This window comes from Pyrus communis, chromosome 6 (genome assembly GCF_041283825.1).
Source record: "Pyrus communis isolate YQ-2024b chromosome 6, ASM4128382v1, whole genome shotgun sequence".
NCBI lineage: Eukaryota > Viridiplantae > Streptophyta > Magnoliopsida > Rosales > Rosaceae > Pyrus > Pyrus communis.
Window position 1 is genome coordinate 9,705,358 of NC_142570.1, and position 17,715 is coordinate 9,723,072.

The following is a 17,715-nucleotide window of genomic DNA, read 5'->3' on the forward strand; positions in this document are numbered from 1 at the left end:
TATTTTGAAAAATATTTAATTCTCTTAAGTTTGGTGACCATCTATTGATTGCTTTGAGGCTAATTTATGGAAGGTCTATTGTTTTCTTGTTGTCTTTTATTTTTTGTTTTGCTCAAGGACTAGCAAAAGCTTAGTTTGGGGGTATTTGATAGGTGCATTAATTATCATATTTTTATATTAATTATCCCTAAGTTTTGTTAAGGAATTGATTATAAAAGAGCATTATTACTTTCATTTTCTCTGTTTCAGCCAATCTGTGCACTTAGGACGTTTTTGGTGATAATTCGACTTTCCGGAGGAGTTTTGATGCGAGGCTAATTGGAGAAGGAAGCTAAGAGGCTGAAGATCGTTATGTCTGAATTTCATAATTTTCCATGGAGCCATTCATTCCAGTTTCACAAATGAATCCCGCAGAAGTTGTTTTCCCGTCAGAATTGCGCAGCTGTAGGAGAATGAAGATTTGAAGGTTTTCCCGATTTTTCCTAGTGACGTGTGATATATGCCTAGAAAGATAACAGATAAAGTTACGTTGCTCATATTTTTACAGAATTTTCCAGAAGGGAAATCGACTCCAAATCTGGCATGTAAATCAGATGCCGTGTTTCCCAAGTCAAGAAGGACTCTTTCCTAGTTTGTGTCGTTAATTATTTAGGAGTTTGCTTTCTTTTAGGATAGTTTTTATTAGACTTTTTAGAATTTTATTGAATAAATAGAGGGCCATAGGCTATCTAAAAGGAGGAACAATACACAAGAAAATTCATCCAAAGTGAAGGTCATGACATGATTATTCCCGAAGTATTTTGTTGATTATTGTTCGATTACATGCCATGTTTAGTTCTTAATCTTTGTACTTAATCTATTCTAGTTTCGAATGTTCTTGTGACTGGCCATCATTGTGAACTTGTTTCTAGATATTTAGATAAATCTGAGAGGATAACCAATATCAATGAGGTTTATTGGAACTAAAATTAAGAAGAGTGGACAAACTAGTAAGGATAACCAATATCAAGCTGGTCCTACTTGGCTGACATTATTCTTCAGTGCTTAATGGGTTTTTATGTGTTTAACTGTATGCCTAACCAATAGGATATAGTTATCATGTATAGACACACGAGTTGACCAAGGATTAATTCATATCTTAGAAAGAACAACCTTAAATATTGGCATGGTAATTGGATAGTAATCGGCTTGAAGAAAAGGGAATATGATTGTTATTGGTGGATTCATGATCTTAGGCTTCCATCACATTAATTTCTTTTAAACTACATTCGTTGTGTGTTTTTGGTTATTCATATTCTTGGTTTAATTTTAAGTTGAAGTTTTAATTACTTTTCATAATCAATTAGTAAATCAGTCGTTTCCTAGTTAAGTTAAGTTTCACGTAATCAATTGGTTGAATTGGTATTAGAAGCAATCCCTGTGGGATCGACCTTGTATTTGCATATATTTCTACAATTGATTCGTGCGCTTGCGAGTTTAATTTGGTTTAAATTAATCTATTATTTAGGTTAGTTTAAATACATATCAATCATCTATTGGAGACAGGAAGAAAGGAAAAACTGGCATAAATGGTTAAAAAATAATTAAATTTTTTTTATATCAAATACAAATTCAATGTCGCATAAATAATAATAAATCAAGAACTATTCTTGTTCACTCGCAATATGAATCCTAAGGATGTTACAGAAAGAACGCAGTTCAACTCCACCCTACTTGGTTTGTCTGATCACTTGCATTGCAAACTTTTGACCGTCTTTGATGACAAATCAAATGCAATGGTGCAGTCCATGGTGGAAGACTTCTTCTTCTTCATTATAAACATAAGTTCAACCTTTCCAGTCAACGTAGCCGCACTGTTGAGAATCAACACCTCGCTACTCAATTCACTGCCAAGATTGGAACTGCTCAGTGCACTTGAACTCAAGCTCACCTCGACGTCAACTTTTTTGGTGGAAAGCATTCCAGCCTTGCTCTTTGGAATAGAAACTTGCCCGACAGTAGCGCCTTGGTACAAAAACGTGACAATGCCAGCATCATATTTGTATGGACCAAAATTTGTGTTCTTGACTCTGATTTGGGTTGTGAATTTAGTGTCGAATGAAGATGTTGCCGGGATGGAGTTGAGGTCTTGGACATTGATGTTGCCTAGTTTGACCTTCGGGGTTTTAACTTTCATGACAGTGAGACTCATCGTGGTTATGACAATGATCTGAAACACAATAAAAATACCAATATAAATGGCCAACTTGATTCTTTTCTGACGTTTCACCTCATCAGCGGATTGCAAAGATTCCTCATCATTTCTTTTCCAAGCCATGTTAATTTCTTATTCTTTTCTGATATGAAAGTGGAGACAATGTTAGTTATCCGCTACTTTTGCTAGTTTCTTTTGTGGGATGAAAGCTTGGAAGTGGAGGGAGTTTGTGGAAATGATGGAAGAGCAGTGTGTTATATATAGAGGGTTAATGTTGTGTGGTACAAGCTTCTAGGAAATGCTCAAATAATGTATCCAAAACGCGCGTATAGGGTAGGGTTTTTGACATTCTGGATCAATCTAGACGGCTGTATGTAGGAAGAAGTCTTTTGTGTCACATAGCATACAAAGAAATGGATATAAAATACAAAATAACACATGAGGTGCCTTTCTCTGTAAGACTTGTAGAGATCCAATTGTTTGTGTTCTAGGCAAAGTTTATATTAAAATGTTCCCTGTACATTAGTATTATGAGTCATGTGCTTTCTATTATAATAATCATATCAATCACATGTGAAACAAAATATTAGCTTGAATGTTAATTTAAGTTTCTTAAGCCTTGTTTTTTCTGGATTAGTTTGAAAATATCTTGCAGTCTAATATTATAATATGAGAACCCATTCTACTTTTTCCACAAGAAATAGAAAAAAGGAAAATGTTTTTCGCCCTTAATTTTCTCCTCTGCACTCATCTATTTTTTTTTCCTGCTACTGTATTTCTACATTTTTTTTAGTCTTACGATTGAATAAATTAAAGAAAAATAAATAAATAATTAAAAAGGGAAAAAAGAGAAATTGAGAGTGAAAATCACCCTAGAAATTAATATCCTTCTTGTCCAAGTTTATAAATGTTAAAGTGTACTAATAGATGCTTCCATTGATATTTTGAATGTCGATGTCAAGACAGCTGAAAGAAAAAATAACAATATAAGATGATCTAAAGTGTATATTAGATGCTTCGCCAAAGTCGTCGATCATCTAGAAGACAGTAAGTTCACCTTTGGCTTTGGACGCGTTTGGCGCGTCTGCAATCAAATTCTTCCCTTGAAACTCACTTTACAGGAAACTCATTCCCCACTACACAACTTATTGAAAATAGTCCAAACTCCAAACGCTATATATAGTGCATGACTCTTCCGTCATTTCCACAAACTCCCTTCACTTCCAAGTTTCATCCCTGAAAACATACTCCTCAAACAATCACAAGAACATGGCCGAAAAGAACCAACAGGTTTATCCTTTAGCACCAGCAAATGGTTACACAAAAAGTGATGCAGAGTCTTTGGAATCCGCTGATGAGCTGAAACGTAAGAAGAGAATCAAGTTAGCCATTTACATTGGTATTTTCATTGTGTTTCAGATCATGGTCATAACGGCGATGAGTCTCACTGTCATGAAAGTTAAGACCCCGAAAGTCAGATTAGGCAACATCAACGTCCAAGAGCTCAACTCCGCCTCAGCAACACCTTCATTCGACACGAAATTCTCAACCCAAATCAAAGTCAAGAACACAAATTTTGGTCCATACAGGTTTGATACAGCCATTGTCACGTTTTTGTTCCAAGGTGCGACTGTCGGGCAAGTTTCTATTCCAAAGAGTAAGGCTGGAATGCTTTCCACCAAAAAAATTGACGTCGAGGTGAGCTTGAGTTCAAGTGCATTGAGCAGTTCCAATCTTGGCAGTGAATTGAACAGTGGGGTGTTGACTCTCAACAGCACGGCTAAGTTGACAGGAAAGGTTGAACTTATGTTGGTAATGAAGAAGAAAAAATCTTCCACCATGGACTGTACCATTGCATTTGATTTGTCATCAAAGACTCTCAAAAGTTTGCAGTGCAAGTGATCAGACTTGCGAGATCAACATTAATTCTTGATTTATTATTTTTTCATTTTTTTTTTCACTCTTTGTGAGTTTAGTGTATTTTCTGCAGAAACACAATATTATTGCTGTACTTGTTTTCCAAATAGGCTTTTTTTATTAGCACCACATATAATGTTGAATACACTCCATTTTAAAATTTAATATTAAATGACTTATATACTGTGCATTGACAGTTTTGACCTTATAATGACACACCCTGACCGAGATCAGGGCATGCTGGCCGTCACGTGGAAGTGACGTAACCATGTGCACAGTGCGGAAGCTAATAAATAATAATAAAACTACGAATAAATAAAAACCAGCTATACACAAAGTAATAACATACATGTGCAAGCGTAAGTGTGAGAAACAAAGTTCAGAGCACGGAAGACCTAATGCAGTCCAGGCGAAACAACACTAAATAAACACACCCAAAGGTGGTCCTACACTGGTGATAATCTGTCAAATAAGCCGAGAAAATCCTCTGGGGAGCCACCAAAAGCGCTAGCCGAACTAGAACCTGGAGGGGTGCAAAACAGAAAGCGTGAGTGGGCAAAAACAAAGCTTTTCAAAAACCATTTTATAAACAAAGTTCTAACCCCTCGCCATAAAACCTGTATACTTCCCAGAAAAATAGAATATAAACATATATATAATAACCATGCTCAGAAATATGCCATGCCAAATGCCTCGAAATAAAATGCAAGTACTCAGGTAATGCAAGTACTCAGGTAATGCCAAACAATGCCATGTAATCTGTCAGCCGGAGTCACCTAACGTGACCTGTATGGCTGAATCTAGAGCTCAAATCTCCAACTCACTAACTATACCTGCACACGAGTCGGAACCACCTAAAGTACTCGCCCAGTCTTCACATGATCGTAGCACTTGAGCGTACTTATTATACACCCAGTCCTGTCGTACAGACCACTTTAGGTGGTTCCGACTCATGTGCAGGTATAGTTAATGAGTTGGAGATTTGAGCTCTAGATTCAGCCGTATAGGTCACGTTAGGTGACTCCGGCTGACAGATTACATGGCATTGTTTGGCATTACCTGAGTACTTGCATTTTATTTCGAGGCATTTGGCATGGCATATTTCTGAGCATGGTTATTATATATATGTTTATATTCTATTTTTCTGGGGAGTATACAGGTTTTACGGCGAGGGGTTAGAACTTTGTTTATAAAATGGTTTTTGAAAAGCTTTGTTTTTGCTAACTCACGCTTTCTGTTTTGCGCCCCTTCAGGTTCTAGTTCGGCTAGCGCTTTTGGTGGCTCCCCAGAGGATTTTCCCGGCTTATCTGACAGATTATCACCAGTGTAGGACCACCTTTGGGTGTGTTTATTTAGTGTTGTTTCGCCCGAACTGCATTAGGTCTTCCGTGCTCTGAACTTTGTTTCTCACACTTACGCTTGCACATGTATGTTATTACTTTGTGTATAGCTGTTTTTTATTTATTCGTACTTTTATTATTATTTATTAGCTTCCGCACTGTGCACATGGTTACGTCACTTCCACGTGATGGCCAACATGCCCTGACCTCGATCGAGGTGTGTCATATAAGGTTTTTAAAAAAAATTAAAAAAACACTAAATGCACCCCAAATGACTTTTAAAATGTATATCACAAGATTATTTATCTTCTTCAACTCTATAAACCACTCTCACTCTCCATTGTAGAACAAAAAGGCTAACTAATGAAACTACAAACCCGTTGATTGAGAAAAATTAATTTTGATGAGTAGAACATGAAATCGACGTTTCGAAAGTTTCACCTTATTCAAAATGCACCGTCATAAATGGTGAAATTTAAACTTCATTGGTCTCAGATTATAGTCATTGCCTTCTTTCGCATAGAAACTTCTGCCGTTTCACTTTTGTAAGGTTCCCCAAACATGCAGCTTCTACTTTCCTCTATTTGAACCTCTCTAGCAGTAAGAAAATCCTGGTATGACATGAATGATTTTGTATCAACAGTACATAGCACAGAGAAAAAAAAAGTCATTGTGAAGAGTATCGGGATGTGTATGGAGAAAATGTGGGGTGTGTATATAGAAATGTAAGGTGTATTTTGAGATTGTGGGGTGTGAGGGTATTATGGAAAAGTATGTGGGGATATATTAAGAAAAAATTTAATTGAAAAAGCAAATGTAGGGTGTATCAAGTATATAGGGTGCATTCAACAATATGTAAGGTGTTAATATAACAAGCCTTTTAAATATGATGCCCTATTTTTCTTTTTTCTTGTCTTTATTTTGTTTGTACTTACTACATTTTAGGCATATATATATTCAACGATTCCATAAGCCAGTAGGATTACAATTTAATCTACTATCATATATATGTGTGCCATACGTCTTAGGAGACACATCATTTGGGCTTGCCGCACACCCCATCTATTATTGGGTTTTAGCCCGATTTGCTATTATTTTATTTATTTTGTTAATTCGGTCTTTTCTTTCGGACTAGGCTTCCTTATTTATTTTAGTTCAAGTAACTTATAATAAATATAAGGTCCAAACCAATTAATCAAATATAAAATGAAAAACAATTTCTATAAATAATTCATATTAAATTCAAACTTCACCAATTTTACATAATTAGAAACCATTCTAATTCAACCTTATAGGAATATCCACAAATCGAATAGTAACATTTAGCAATGAGTTTCAGCTACCTAGATTAGTTAGAATATGTTTGAATTCATATAACACATATTTAGAACCTTAGTTACGGTTACAATGCAATTTGGTTCATCTGTCTACTATATTCCGATCATATATTTTAGAAAATGTGACATTTGTCAAATGCTAAGCATGAATATGATCACGATGATGTATCTCATGTACGTTGCTTTGGCCAAAGACTGCTTCTAGAGATAGATCGTCAATGGGCTACTAGAATATCAACCTTCATGATTACCTAGAAGGTGACAGATTCCTTTTTGTGCATTCACGTATCTCTATGTTGATACATATGATCTCGAACCTCACACTAAAGGGCTCCACTATTGTTTCAGAGCTTCGAGGCGAGACCAAGATTAGATACATTAACACAAGATAACCAGTGAAGCCTCATGTCTAAGTACTAGTTGCATCCATAACTCAAAAGTGTGGAATGATTGACAAACATGAAATCTTCCATTCGTACACTTTTATGGTTGGTTAATATTCAATGAACTTGATCTCATAGACGATCACCTTTATACCTATTCTAAGTCACTACATGCATTGTCCGAGACTTACTAATGAATACGACACAAATGGGCCTTTGTTGACACTACTACAAAAAACACTTTGCGCGACGAAATAAGATTTGTTGCGCAAAGTAAGATTTCGTCGCTGAAAACCTTGCGCGATGAAATTTTGGTCGCGCATGGTTCGTCACGCAAAGCTCGTGAAGATAGGGTTTGCGCAACGAAACGCGAAGGTACTTTGCGTGACGAAATATTTCGTTGCGCAAAGTTTTTGATTTTTGATTTTTGATTTAATTAAATTAATTTAATATTTTATGCGACGAAATATTTGGTAGCGCAATTTGCGCGACGAAAGTTTTTAGTTTTTATTTATTTATTTAATTAAATTGACTTTTTTTATTATTATTTCTATTATTTAATTTAATTATAGTAATTGTGACGAAATATTTGGTAGCGCAAAATTTTTTGAATTTTTACTTTTTAATTTAATTTAATTGTATGGCTTTTTTTTTATTTTTAATTACTTTAATTTAAATTGACATATTCAAAATAAAATTACATATGAAAAATGTGATCAAATTATCCATAATATACGTATAAATTAACAAATTACAATAATAAAATCCTAATACAAGTCTATTGTGGTGGTGGTGGCAAGGGAAATGGTCCGATAGCATCATAATCCTCAACTTTCACCGTCAAAGTCCCGACAGATTCCCTACAAAAAAAAAATGGTCAAATAATAAAAAAGTAACAACATAAAATAATACAAAAAAATGGGCATAACGTCCCTAAAATCGGCATACCCCAAATCCGACCCCAAACTCCACCCCTCACCCTATACCCGACCCCAAACCCTACCCAAACCCAAAATTAACTCCAAAATCATATATTAATGTAAAATAAGTTAAAATTTAGAGAGAATACCTTTTGGCAAGATTGAGAGTGAGTGAGAGATAGGGAGAGAGAGTAGAGAGTGAGAAGTGATAGTGAGAGAGTGAGTGAGAGAGAGAGAAAATATTGAGTGTGAGTGAGGGGGTCAGATTTGGGGAGAGGGAAAGAGAGGAGAGGTAAGAAAACTAGAGAGATACGTTGAGAAAACTGTGGAGGAGTTATTTTGGTTTTAAAAACCATAGCATTTTGCACGACGAAGGATATGATTTTATATGATGAAAAAATGGTCGCGCAAAGTCTTAAAAAAAATTCTCGCACCCCATTTTTGGCCCCCACCCAAATTTTTAGGGTTTTGCGCGACGAAACATTGATCGTGCAAAGCTTTTTTAAAAAAAAATTCAAAATCAAATTTCCCGCATCCCATTTTCGGCACCTTAACGATTTTGCGCGACAAAATATTGGTTCGTTGCACAAAATTTATAGAAATAAATTTTATTAGACAATTTAAAATATAAAATTAAATAAACAGGGTTTATGTGATGAAATATTAGTATTCATCACGCAAAGTTTTTAAAAAATAATAAAAAGAAAATAATTTTATTTACAATTTAAAATATAAATAAATTAAAATAAATAAGGTTTAGGTGATCAAATGTGTATTCATCGCGCAAAGAAAATAATAAAAAAAAGGTTTAGGCGATGAAATATTGATATTCATCGTGCAAAAGTTTTTACAAAATAATAAAACCTTATGAAAATAACTATATTTTAAAATTTATAATATAAAAATAAATAAAAATGAAAATAAGTTGGGTTTAGGTGACGAAGCATTTGGTTTCGTCGCACAAAGATTTAAAAAAATAAATTTTTTTTATTTTTGTAAAGACTTTGCGGGACGAAGTTTAAAGTTTCGTCGCGCAAAGTGACTTTGCGTGACGATGTGTGTTTCATTGCGCAAGGGTTTTTTTTATTTTTTTATTTTTTTATTTTTTTATTTTTTTATTTTGATGTTCGATAGGCCTTTCATCATCCAATGGCTAGGAAGATAATTTTAGACTTAAGATCCATAGGCTACGTATATTAGGATTGGAACATCTTTACATCTAGTCCCTACTACTTAAGTTATTCCTTGGACTTATTCTAATCAATAATGAAGCTTCCTAATCTACTATTAGGTCCCATGCTCGGCGGATGTTCTCACTTGCCTTTTGTCGTTGATGACTCGGCATTGGGTTGCCTTGAATAACCAATTACGTGTTGCCACATCAATTGCTTTTCGGGCATACTCCAATAATCTCCCACTTGCATAAAAGGTAGTTGAGCGCATGACAATTCGTACTATTACGAATTTCGTCCCAGTTATATGCATTAATCACTCATTGAGTAAAGGTGTCCACTACGTTTTTTTCGATTATCGCCTCTAAGAATGTTTTTGCTCATATCTCTCTTGGATATGAATTAGAAGCTGATCAGAATTACTCCATGAAACCTATAAGGTCTTATGGCTTGAGTTATTGCCCCATCAAATCCGCAGTTAAGGGAATCTTGATACTCTTGATTGGATTAGAGCTTCAAATTAAACTTTTGAATTCTGTAGTCTCCTTACAACTTTACTTGACACTTCTAAAATACTTTCAAGTTGCACTCTCACTATGTCAAACATTTTGAATCCACTCGATGAATTTAATGGCATGATACAAACAATGTGCATCACCCAAGCTCCCACTTCTCAAACACTTCAAGTATATCACATTGATTAATTAATACAAACATTAATTTGTCTTTAACGAGAATCGAACCTAAGATCCTAGCCTTGGCTTGTGCCTTTGGCTTTCAACTTTTAAGTACTGCCTTTAGCTTTCTTTTTGGGCTTTGATTTAGACGATTCTCCCATGGCGAGCAACTCTTTGCTCCCTTTATCTCTCTTGATATCTTTGCAAGCGATGGACATCATCTGGACCAGTTCTTGTGTCGTACACGAGATGTCATTCGTATGGTAGTTTAAAAGAACCGGCTGAATGAGTCCGGTACAGATTGCAGTATGATGTTATGCTGAAGACCAGGATGAAGATCAACCCCAAGCCTCTTTATGTCATCGATCAAATGGAACATCTTGATTCCATGAGCTTGTATATCACCTCCTTCAACACAACGAGCTCATATGAACTCCCTAACAACATCAAAGCAGGCCGTGCGGATATCTTCTCCGAACAACTTCCCAAGTTGATCGATGATAACTTTGGCAGCTTTCATTTGTCAATCTATCTTCGAAGTTCGAGACTCAAGTTTGCTAGCATATAGCAATGCGATGTCTCATTAGCCTCCAACAAAGTCTTTCTTTCACGCCTTTTCTGTTGAGTGGCGTTATCAGATAACTTCTTAGTAGGAGGGTCCAGATCCATATGGAATGCTAACTTCTCAACAGTTAAGACATAGCGAAGATTGCGGAGCCAATTTGAAAGTTTGGGCCAGTTAGCTTGTTTTCTTTGGGGTTTTTGAGAAAGTTTGTCATGCTATAAAATAAACATACAAACAAATTTTAATTAGTTTTAGTGGTTTAAATAATCACCAATCAAATTTTGATCTTAAAAATGAGATTGGGTCCTATAACATTTTTCGAGATTGGCCCCTTAGTAATATACACATTCAATTATGTGTAATTCTGGTGACAGAATCAGAGGCTTGTGATAAGAGGTCTAAATACCACATGTACAGCTAATACTCGACTAGTTATTCACCACAAGAGATTTTAAACTCCTTTGCCATATTTTGCAAATACCGATGTTTAGCCTCTAAAATTGTTTACTTATCGTATGTGCAACTAATAGTCACAACTTTGGTTAGTTCTTTACCCACCAAATAGTGCCTTATTTGAATTAGTATCCTTAAATATTCTCCAAGCAATCATAGTAGTCATATTCAAAGTATTCATCAACACAAATTTAAAACAAAAACATGGTTGGGGAAACGTATCCCTTGGCTGAAATTGACATGATCATGGGCTTCTAAAATTTTGACCCAATCCCGGGTCACGAAGATTGGTTCAGCTAGGTATGAGTGCTGTTGATTTATTTTAATTTCCTTAAAGAAACTCTGACTGTAAAATAAATACAAAGAAACCAAATCATCATACAGTGGTTAGTCAGGAGGCCGTGCCTCTTGTGTGTTGTACTTTTATGCGCAAGTGGAAGCGAATTCTAACAAAATACTAAATATGAACGTCATAGACGAATGCTAAAACAAACAATCTCAAAATAGCAACACAAGATATTAACGTGGTTCGGCATAAAAGCCTACATCCATGGACGAAGAATGGCGATGAATTTCACTAAATAAACGGTGATACAAAAGAATGTTTAAACTCTCACAATCCAAATCTCACAAATTACAAATCCAAAACCAACGAGTAGAGAACCCAAAACAAATTGATTAGATTCTCCCATAATTGGTTGCTATCGGTTGGCGTTGGTTGCATTGGAATTGGAATCTGCATCTGCTTGGCCATTGGTTTCCTTCTTGGAAAGTTCACGTTGTTACCACCATGGTTTGACAAGGGTGTTGGAAAATTAATTTACTATGGTTTTTATTAGTTTACTTGGAGGACATGGATTAGGATTCTTGCCCATTAAGTTTAGGATTTCTTGCTATATATAGGATTGTTTGTATTTTATTATGAACAACTCAGTTACGATGTAGACTCTTTAGTTCATGTAGCCTTCTTGGTAGCTGTAGTTCTTTGTTTTTGCTTTATATTCCATTTGTTCCTTTTATACTTTGATTTTCAACTTTTCTCCGTTCCTTCATGAACCGAACTTCAACGAACCAAACACGAGCCGAACCTGGCCAAGCTCAAACTATTTCAAGCTAATTTACGGCCCTAGTTGTGTGGTTATATTCCCTACCTTAAACGCACATGGATTATTTTTATTTATTTTTTAAATTTTTTGACAAACAATAGGATAATCTACATTAAATTCATCTAAACTATGAGGATGGGGAGTTTGAACCCAAGAGATAATAAGTTGAAGAGGAAATCCGTATCCACAATGACAGTCCACCACTTGCAACTTCGATAGATTTTTAAATTGTGGCTTGTAAGTTTACATCTTTGTATTCGCATCTATTAGCTTCATAATTTATATTAATCCCTCTGCTCTAAAGGACCGAAACTTTCAGTCTTCAAGAGTTTTGAAATTCTTGCTTATGATGGTTCACAAGCAATAATTGAAGAGGAAACCTTATTGGACAACAGAATCAGTCAAATTAAGAAAATATAGAGGGTGATTTTGTGAAAAATCAATAAAAAATTACAATATTAACAATAGATCAACAATAATTATGTTAATTATAAATAGGTCGATCATGTATTGTGATACTTAAATGCATTTAAATTTGACTCAATGCAGTGTCTGTTTCTTGATTCTGTTTTTTACATTTGGATTTAGACACTGAGTTGCAGTGTCCATTTATTGGTTTAGTTTTTTCCATCACTCACACACAGAGTTCTAAAAACCCCCGCCTAGGTGGTGGTGCTAGGCAGCTGGTCACTGCCCCGATTAATGCCTAAGCGTTTGAAAATTAAGAAAGGGTGCCTACACCGCCTAGGCACCCACTTAGCCCGCCCAGACCCGCCTAGACACCTGCCTAGGTTGCAACTCACTTAGATAAAAAATAGATAACTTTCCTTTTGCATTTTATTGTTTCCAATAAATTGTAAGAGACTTATTGAACACTTAAATAAACACACATTATATGTTTGCTCCCTATGTTTTCATTATGTTCCAATACTTCATAATATATATGTCATTCTATTTTCTAATTTATGATGCAATTATATATATATATTAAGTATAAACAAACACTTATTTACACGAAATACAATAGATTTACTTAAATCCGCCTACTCCGCCTAGGCGCTAGGCCCTAGCTCGCCGCCCTACTAGCATCTAGTGCCTTTTAGAACCTTGCTCACACGTCTCTTACATGTTCCTTTGTACATTTGGATTCAGACACTGCAATGCAATGTCCATTTCCTGGTTCTATTTTTTCCATCACTCACACGTCTTCTACACTTCACACCTCATGCGACTCATGATTTTACATTTAGTTTTAGACATTGTAATGCAATGTCTGTTTCCTAGCTCTGTTTTTTACATTTATATACATACATTGTAATGCAGTCTTTGTTTCCTGGTTCTGTTTTTTACATTTGCATTAGAACACTACAATGCAATGTTCGTTTCCTGGTTCCTTTTTTTTTTCTTTTTACTTGAGTAGACTCCTTTATGTAAACGTAGGGTGAGAGAGAGCGATAGAATATACATATTCTAACTATTTATTGGATTCAAATCCTCTCAAGATCAGTTCCATAGGAATAGAAATCCAACAGCCAAATCCTCCTCCCCCGCCTCTTTTCCCCCTCAACTCCTATTTCTCCCTCGCACCCCCACACCCCATCATTGTTAAAAAAAAACTCCAAATTCAATTGTAGGTCATCTGTGCTCTAAGTCAGATTTATTTTTTCACTATCCCTTACTGTTTTAGATTTATTTGTCATCTCTTTCTTCTTGTTCATATTTGAGATTTATCTCACTCTAATTATTCCATAGTTATGAAAAAGATCTCTATAACCAAAAGACATTGGTTTGCACGACCCCTCTCTTTGTTGTTTCATTAACATCGGCTGAGATTTTAAGGTCAAGGGACTTGCAACTGAGGGATGTGGTGGTGATGGGGCTGATTTTGGAGAGGGTAAGGTGAGGGACTCGCAATTGGTGTTTATGGGTTGTGGCAGTGTTGGGGTTGATTTTGAGGTGGGGTTGAATTTAATTTGGAATTTGAGGAGTTGGTGGTTCGAGGTTGAGAGCTTCGAAGTGAGGGAAAAAGAGAAGAGTTGAGGGAAAAAGAGGAAGGATAAGAGATTTTGGCTGTTGGGTTTGATCCATTGGCTCGAAGGATCTCCAAAAATTGATCTGGAGATGATCTAAATCCATATTTATAATAGCTTAAGCCCATATAACATTTAGAGAGAGAGAAAGAGATAGTAAATGACAGAATAGTCAAATTCTAACTATTTATAACGACTTAAAGCTTATGTGGCATTCATCATTGACCTATGCCTAATTAATAAAAATAAATCATTGATTAAGTTCAAAACAAAAATATGTCATTGATATATGGCTTAATAGTAAAGTTTTTATTAACCTTTGGCTAAATTACCTAAATATAAATTTTGATAATACTATAAACAATTTGATTAGTGAAGGGTTATTATTATAGAGTAATGGTTCACAATCTCACCTGCCATTTGGGAGATGTGGTGTATGCCACGGATAGAATCAAATTGATGATTAAAACTTTGCACGACCAATAATCTTCCATCACGTAAAACTTTACGCAACCAATCTTTTCATCGCACAAAATCCTAAAAATTTGGGTGGGCGCCAAAAATGGGATGCGGGAATTTTTTTAAGACTTTATGTGATCAATCTTTCGTCGCACAAAATCGTATTATTCGTCACACAAAGTGATACAGTTTTTAAAACCAAAATAACTTCACAAATTTCTCAATGTCTCGCTCTATTCTCTTACCTTTACTTTCTCTTTCCCTCTCCCCAAATCCGACCCTCTCTCTCACACTCACTCGTCTCACTCACACTCAATCTCTCCTCTCTCTCTCTCTCTCTCTCTGTCTCTCTCTCTCTCTCTCTCCATCTCTCTCTCACTTACTCCCTCCTCTCTTTCACTATCTCCTTTCACTGTCTCACACTCTCTCCTCCTCCCTATCTCTCATTCACTCTCAATCTTGCCAAAAGGTATTTTCTCCCTAAAATTTAATTTTTTTTTTCATTAATGTGTTTTTGGAGCTAATTTTGGATTTAAGGTGGGGTTTGGGGTCGGGTATAGGGTGAGGGGGGAGTTTGGGGTATGCCAATTTTAGGGGAGATTATGCCAACTTTTTGGTATTATTTTGTGTTATTTTCTTGGTTATTTGACCATTTTTTTCTCGTAGGGAATCGTCGGGATTTTGACGGAGAAAGTTAAGAATTAGGACGCTATCAGACCATATCCCCTGCCACCACCACTACAATATACTTGTGTTAGGATTTTATTATTGTACTTCATTAATTTATATGTACATTTTAAATATAACATATATTATGAATAATTTGATCAATATTTTTCATATGTAATTTTATTTTGAATGTGCCAATTTAAATTAAAGCAATTGAAAAATAAAGTCAAATTACATAAAAAAAAAGGGTAAAAACTCGAAAAATCTTGCGCTACCAAATATTTCGTCATGCAAACAATTACTATAATTAAATTAAAATAAGAGAAATAATAAAACAATTTTCGTCATGCAAAATATTAAATTAATTTAATTAAATAAAATACAAAAAACAAAAAAAAAAAAACTTTGCGCGACGAAGATTAATTTTGATCACGCAACCTTATCTTCACAAGCTTTGCGTGACGAACCATTAGCGACAAAAATTTCGTTGTGCAAGGTTTTGAGCGACGAATTCATACTTTGCACAACAAATCTTATTTCGTCGTGCAAAGTGTTTTTTGTAGTAGTAACAACTTTGTATTTACATCTATGAGCTTCATAATTTATATAAATCCTTTTGCTCTAAAGGACCGAAACTTTCAGTCTTCAAGAGTATTGAACTTCTTGCTTGTGATGGTTCACAAGCAATAATTGAAGAGCAAACCTTATTGGACAACAGATTCAGTCAAATTAAGAAAATATAAATTTTGATAATACTATAAACAATATGATTTGTGAAGGGTGATTATTATATAGTAATGGTTCACAATCTCACCTGCCATTTGGGAGATGTGTATGCCAACGGATAGAATCGAAGCTTCTGTTGATGATTAAGATGCTAAAAGTTATCTCAAAACTCATCCATCATCTAGAAGTCAAAAGTATTCTTTCACAGTTGGCTTTGGACGCGTTTGGCGTCAGCAATAAAATTCCTACCCCAACTCGCGATTTCTTGGAAATACATTCCCTCTCTTAACTCATTGAAAATAGGCCAAACTTCAAACAGCATATATAGCAGGCTACTCTTCCAATATTTCCACAAACAACTCCCTCCACTATCAAGTTTAATCCAAGAAAACCGAACCCACGAAACAAAAGCAGGGAAAGTTTCCTCCCCATTTCATACCAGAAAACAAAAGAAACATGGCTGAGAAAACCAACCAGGCCTATCCCTTGGCACCGGAAAATGGTTACCAGAGAAGTGATGCAGAGTCTTTGCAATCAGCCGATGAGCTCAAACGCAAGAGGAGAATCAAGTTGGCCATTTATGTCGGTGTTTTCATTGTGTTTCAGATCATTGTCATAACTGTGATCAGTCTCACTGTCATGAAAGTTAAGACCCCTAAGGTCAAGCTAGGCAACATCAACATCCAAGAACTCAACTCCGTCCCAGCATCACCTTCATTCGACACAAAATTCACAACACAAATCAAGGTGAAAAACACAAACTGGGGTCCTTACAAGTTCGATGCAAGCACTGTCACGTTTTTGTACCAAGGCGCGGCTGTTGGTCAAGTAGTTATTCCAAAGAGCAAGGCTGGAATGCTTTCCACTAAAAAAATGAATGTCGAGGTGAGCTTGAGTTCGAGTGCATTAAGCGGTACCAATCTTGGCAGTGAATTGAGCAGCGGGATGTTGACTCTCAACAGTGCGGCTAAGGTGACTGGAAAGGTTGAACTGATGCTTATAATGAAGAAGAAGAAGTCTTCCACCATGGACTGCACCATTGCATTTGATCTGTCAACCAAGACACTCAAAAGTTTGCAATGCAAGTGAAAACAGATTAGCTACTTGGCATTAGAGTTAGTACTAGTACTCTACATCTTTGGGAGTGATCAAGACTAGTTATTGGATTTTTTAATTCGTTGATCTTTATATTTCCTACATACGTATATTTGTTGTTCATAATGCTACTTTTGATTTTTGAATCACTTGATGTTGTCATTTGTTTTACTAAGGCTGAATTTTATCAGTAACAGAGCCAAAATTTTAATTACTCATATGGAGCGTAAAAAAATAAACTAAATATAGTTAAATTATGAAATTCCAATTGGGACAAAGCCTCCACTACTTTTCTAAGTGGAGGTTTTACTACGCTCGGGTTCTATAATTTGCCACTCCAAAATTAATCGGACAAACCCTGCACTATTTTTCCAAGTGAGCGCAGCTGCACAGCCTGCACTCACTAGGCATGCATTAGCTCCGCCCGTGATTTTTACCAAACTATTTCCGATCGACTAGGACTTTAATTATGAAGTACAATTATAATTTCACAACAACAACAACAAAGTCTTTTCCCATTAAGTGGGGTAGGCTATATGAATCCTAGAACGCCATTGCGCTCAATTCTATGTCATGTCCTCCGTTAGATCCAAGTACTCTAAGTCTTTTCTTAGAGTCTCTTCCAAAGTTTTCCTAGGTCTTCCTCTACCCCTTCGGCCCTGGACCTCTGTC

The 17,715-nt window shown here is 35.6% G+C and overlaps 3 protein-coding genes across 3 annotated transcripts; 2 read left to right on the forward strand and 1 right to left on the reverse strand.

Annotated features, from left to right (window-relative positions):
* Positions 1 to 1,548: 1,548 nt before the first annotated feature.
* Positions 1,549 to 2,411, reverse strand: LOC137709884 (uncharacterized). Its single transcript, XM_068448864.2, has one exon. The coding sequence runs from the start codon at positions 2,315 to 2,317 to the stop codon at positions 1,727 to 1,729; it is 591 nt and encodes a 196-aa protein (XP_068304965.2). The 5' UTR covers positions 2,318 to 2,411; the 3' UTR covers positions 1,549 to 1,726.
* A 1,001-nt stretch (positions 2,412 to 3,412) lies between these two features.
* On the forward strand, positions 3,413 to 4,300 carry LOC137709789 (late embryogenesis abundant protein At1g64065-like). The gene has a single exon (XM_068448772.2). The coding sequence runs from the start codon at positions 3,464 to 3,466 to the stop codon at positions 4,094 to 4,096; it is 633 nt and encodes a 210-aa protein (XP_068304873.2). The 5' UTR covers positions 3,413 to 3,463; the 3' UTR covers positions 4,097 to 4,300.
* An 11,985-nt stretch (positions 4,301 to 16,285) lies between these two features.
* LOC137711713 (late embryogenesis abundant protein At1g64065-like) lies at positions 16,286 to 17,257 on the forward strand. The gene has a single exon (XM_068450973.2). The coding sequence runs from the start codon at positions 16,405 to 16,407 to the stop codon at positions 17,035 to 17,037; it is 633 nt and encodes a 210-aa protein (XP_068307074.2). The 5' UTR covers positions 16,286 to 16,404; the 3' UTR covers positions 17,038 to 17,257.
* The last annotated feature ends 458 nt before the right edge of the window (positions 17,258 to 17,715 follow it).

What these genes read in the sequence shown, in the direction of transcription:
- LOC137711713 (XM_068450973.2), top strand. Translation starts at nt 16,405, where the DNA reads ATGGCTGAGAAAACCAACCAGGCCTATCCCTTGGCACCGGAAAATGGT.
- LOC137709789 (XM_068448772.2), top strand. Translation starts at nt 3,464, where the DNA reads ATGGCCGAAAAGAACCAACAGGTTTATCCTTTAGCACCAGCAAATGGT.
- LOC137709884 (XM_068448864.2), bottom strand. Translation starts at nt 2,317, where the DNA reads ATGGCTTGGAAAAGAAATGATGAGGAATCTTTGCAATCCGCTGATGAG.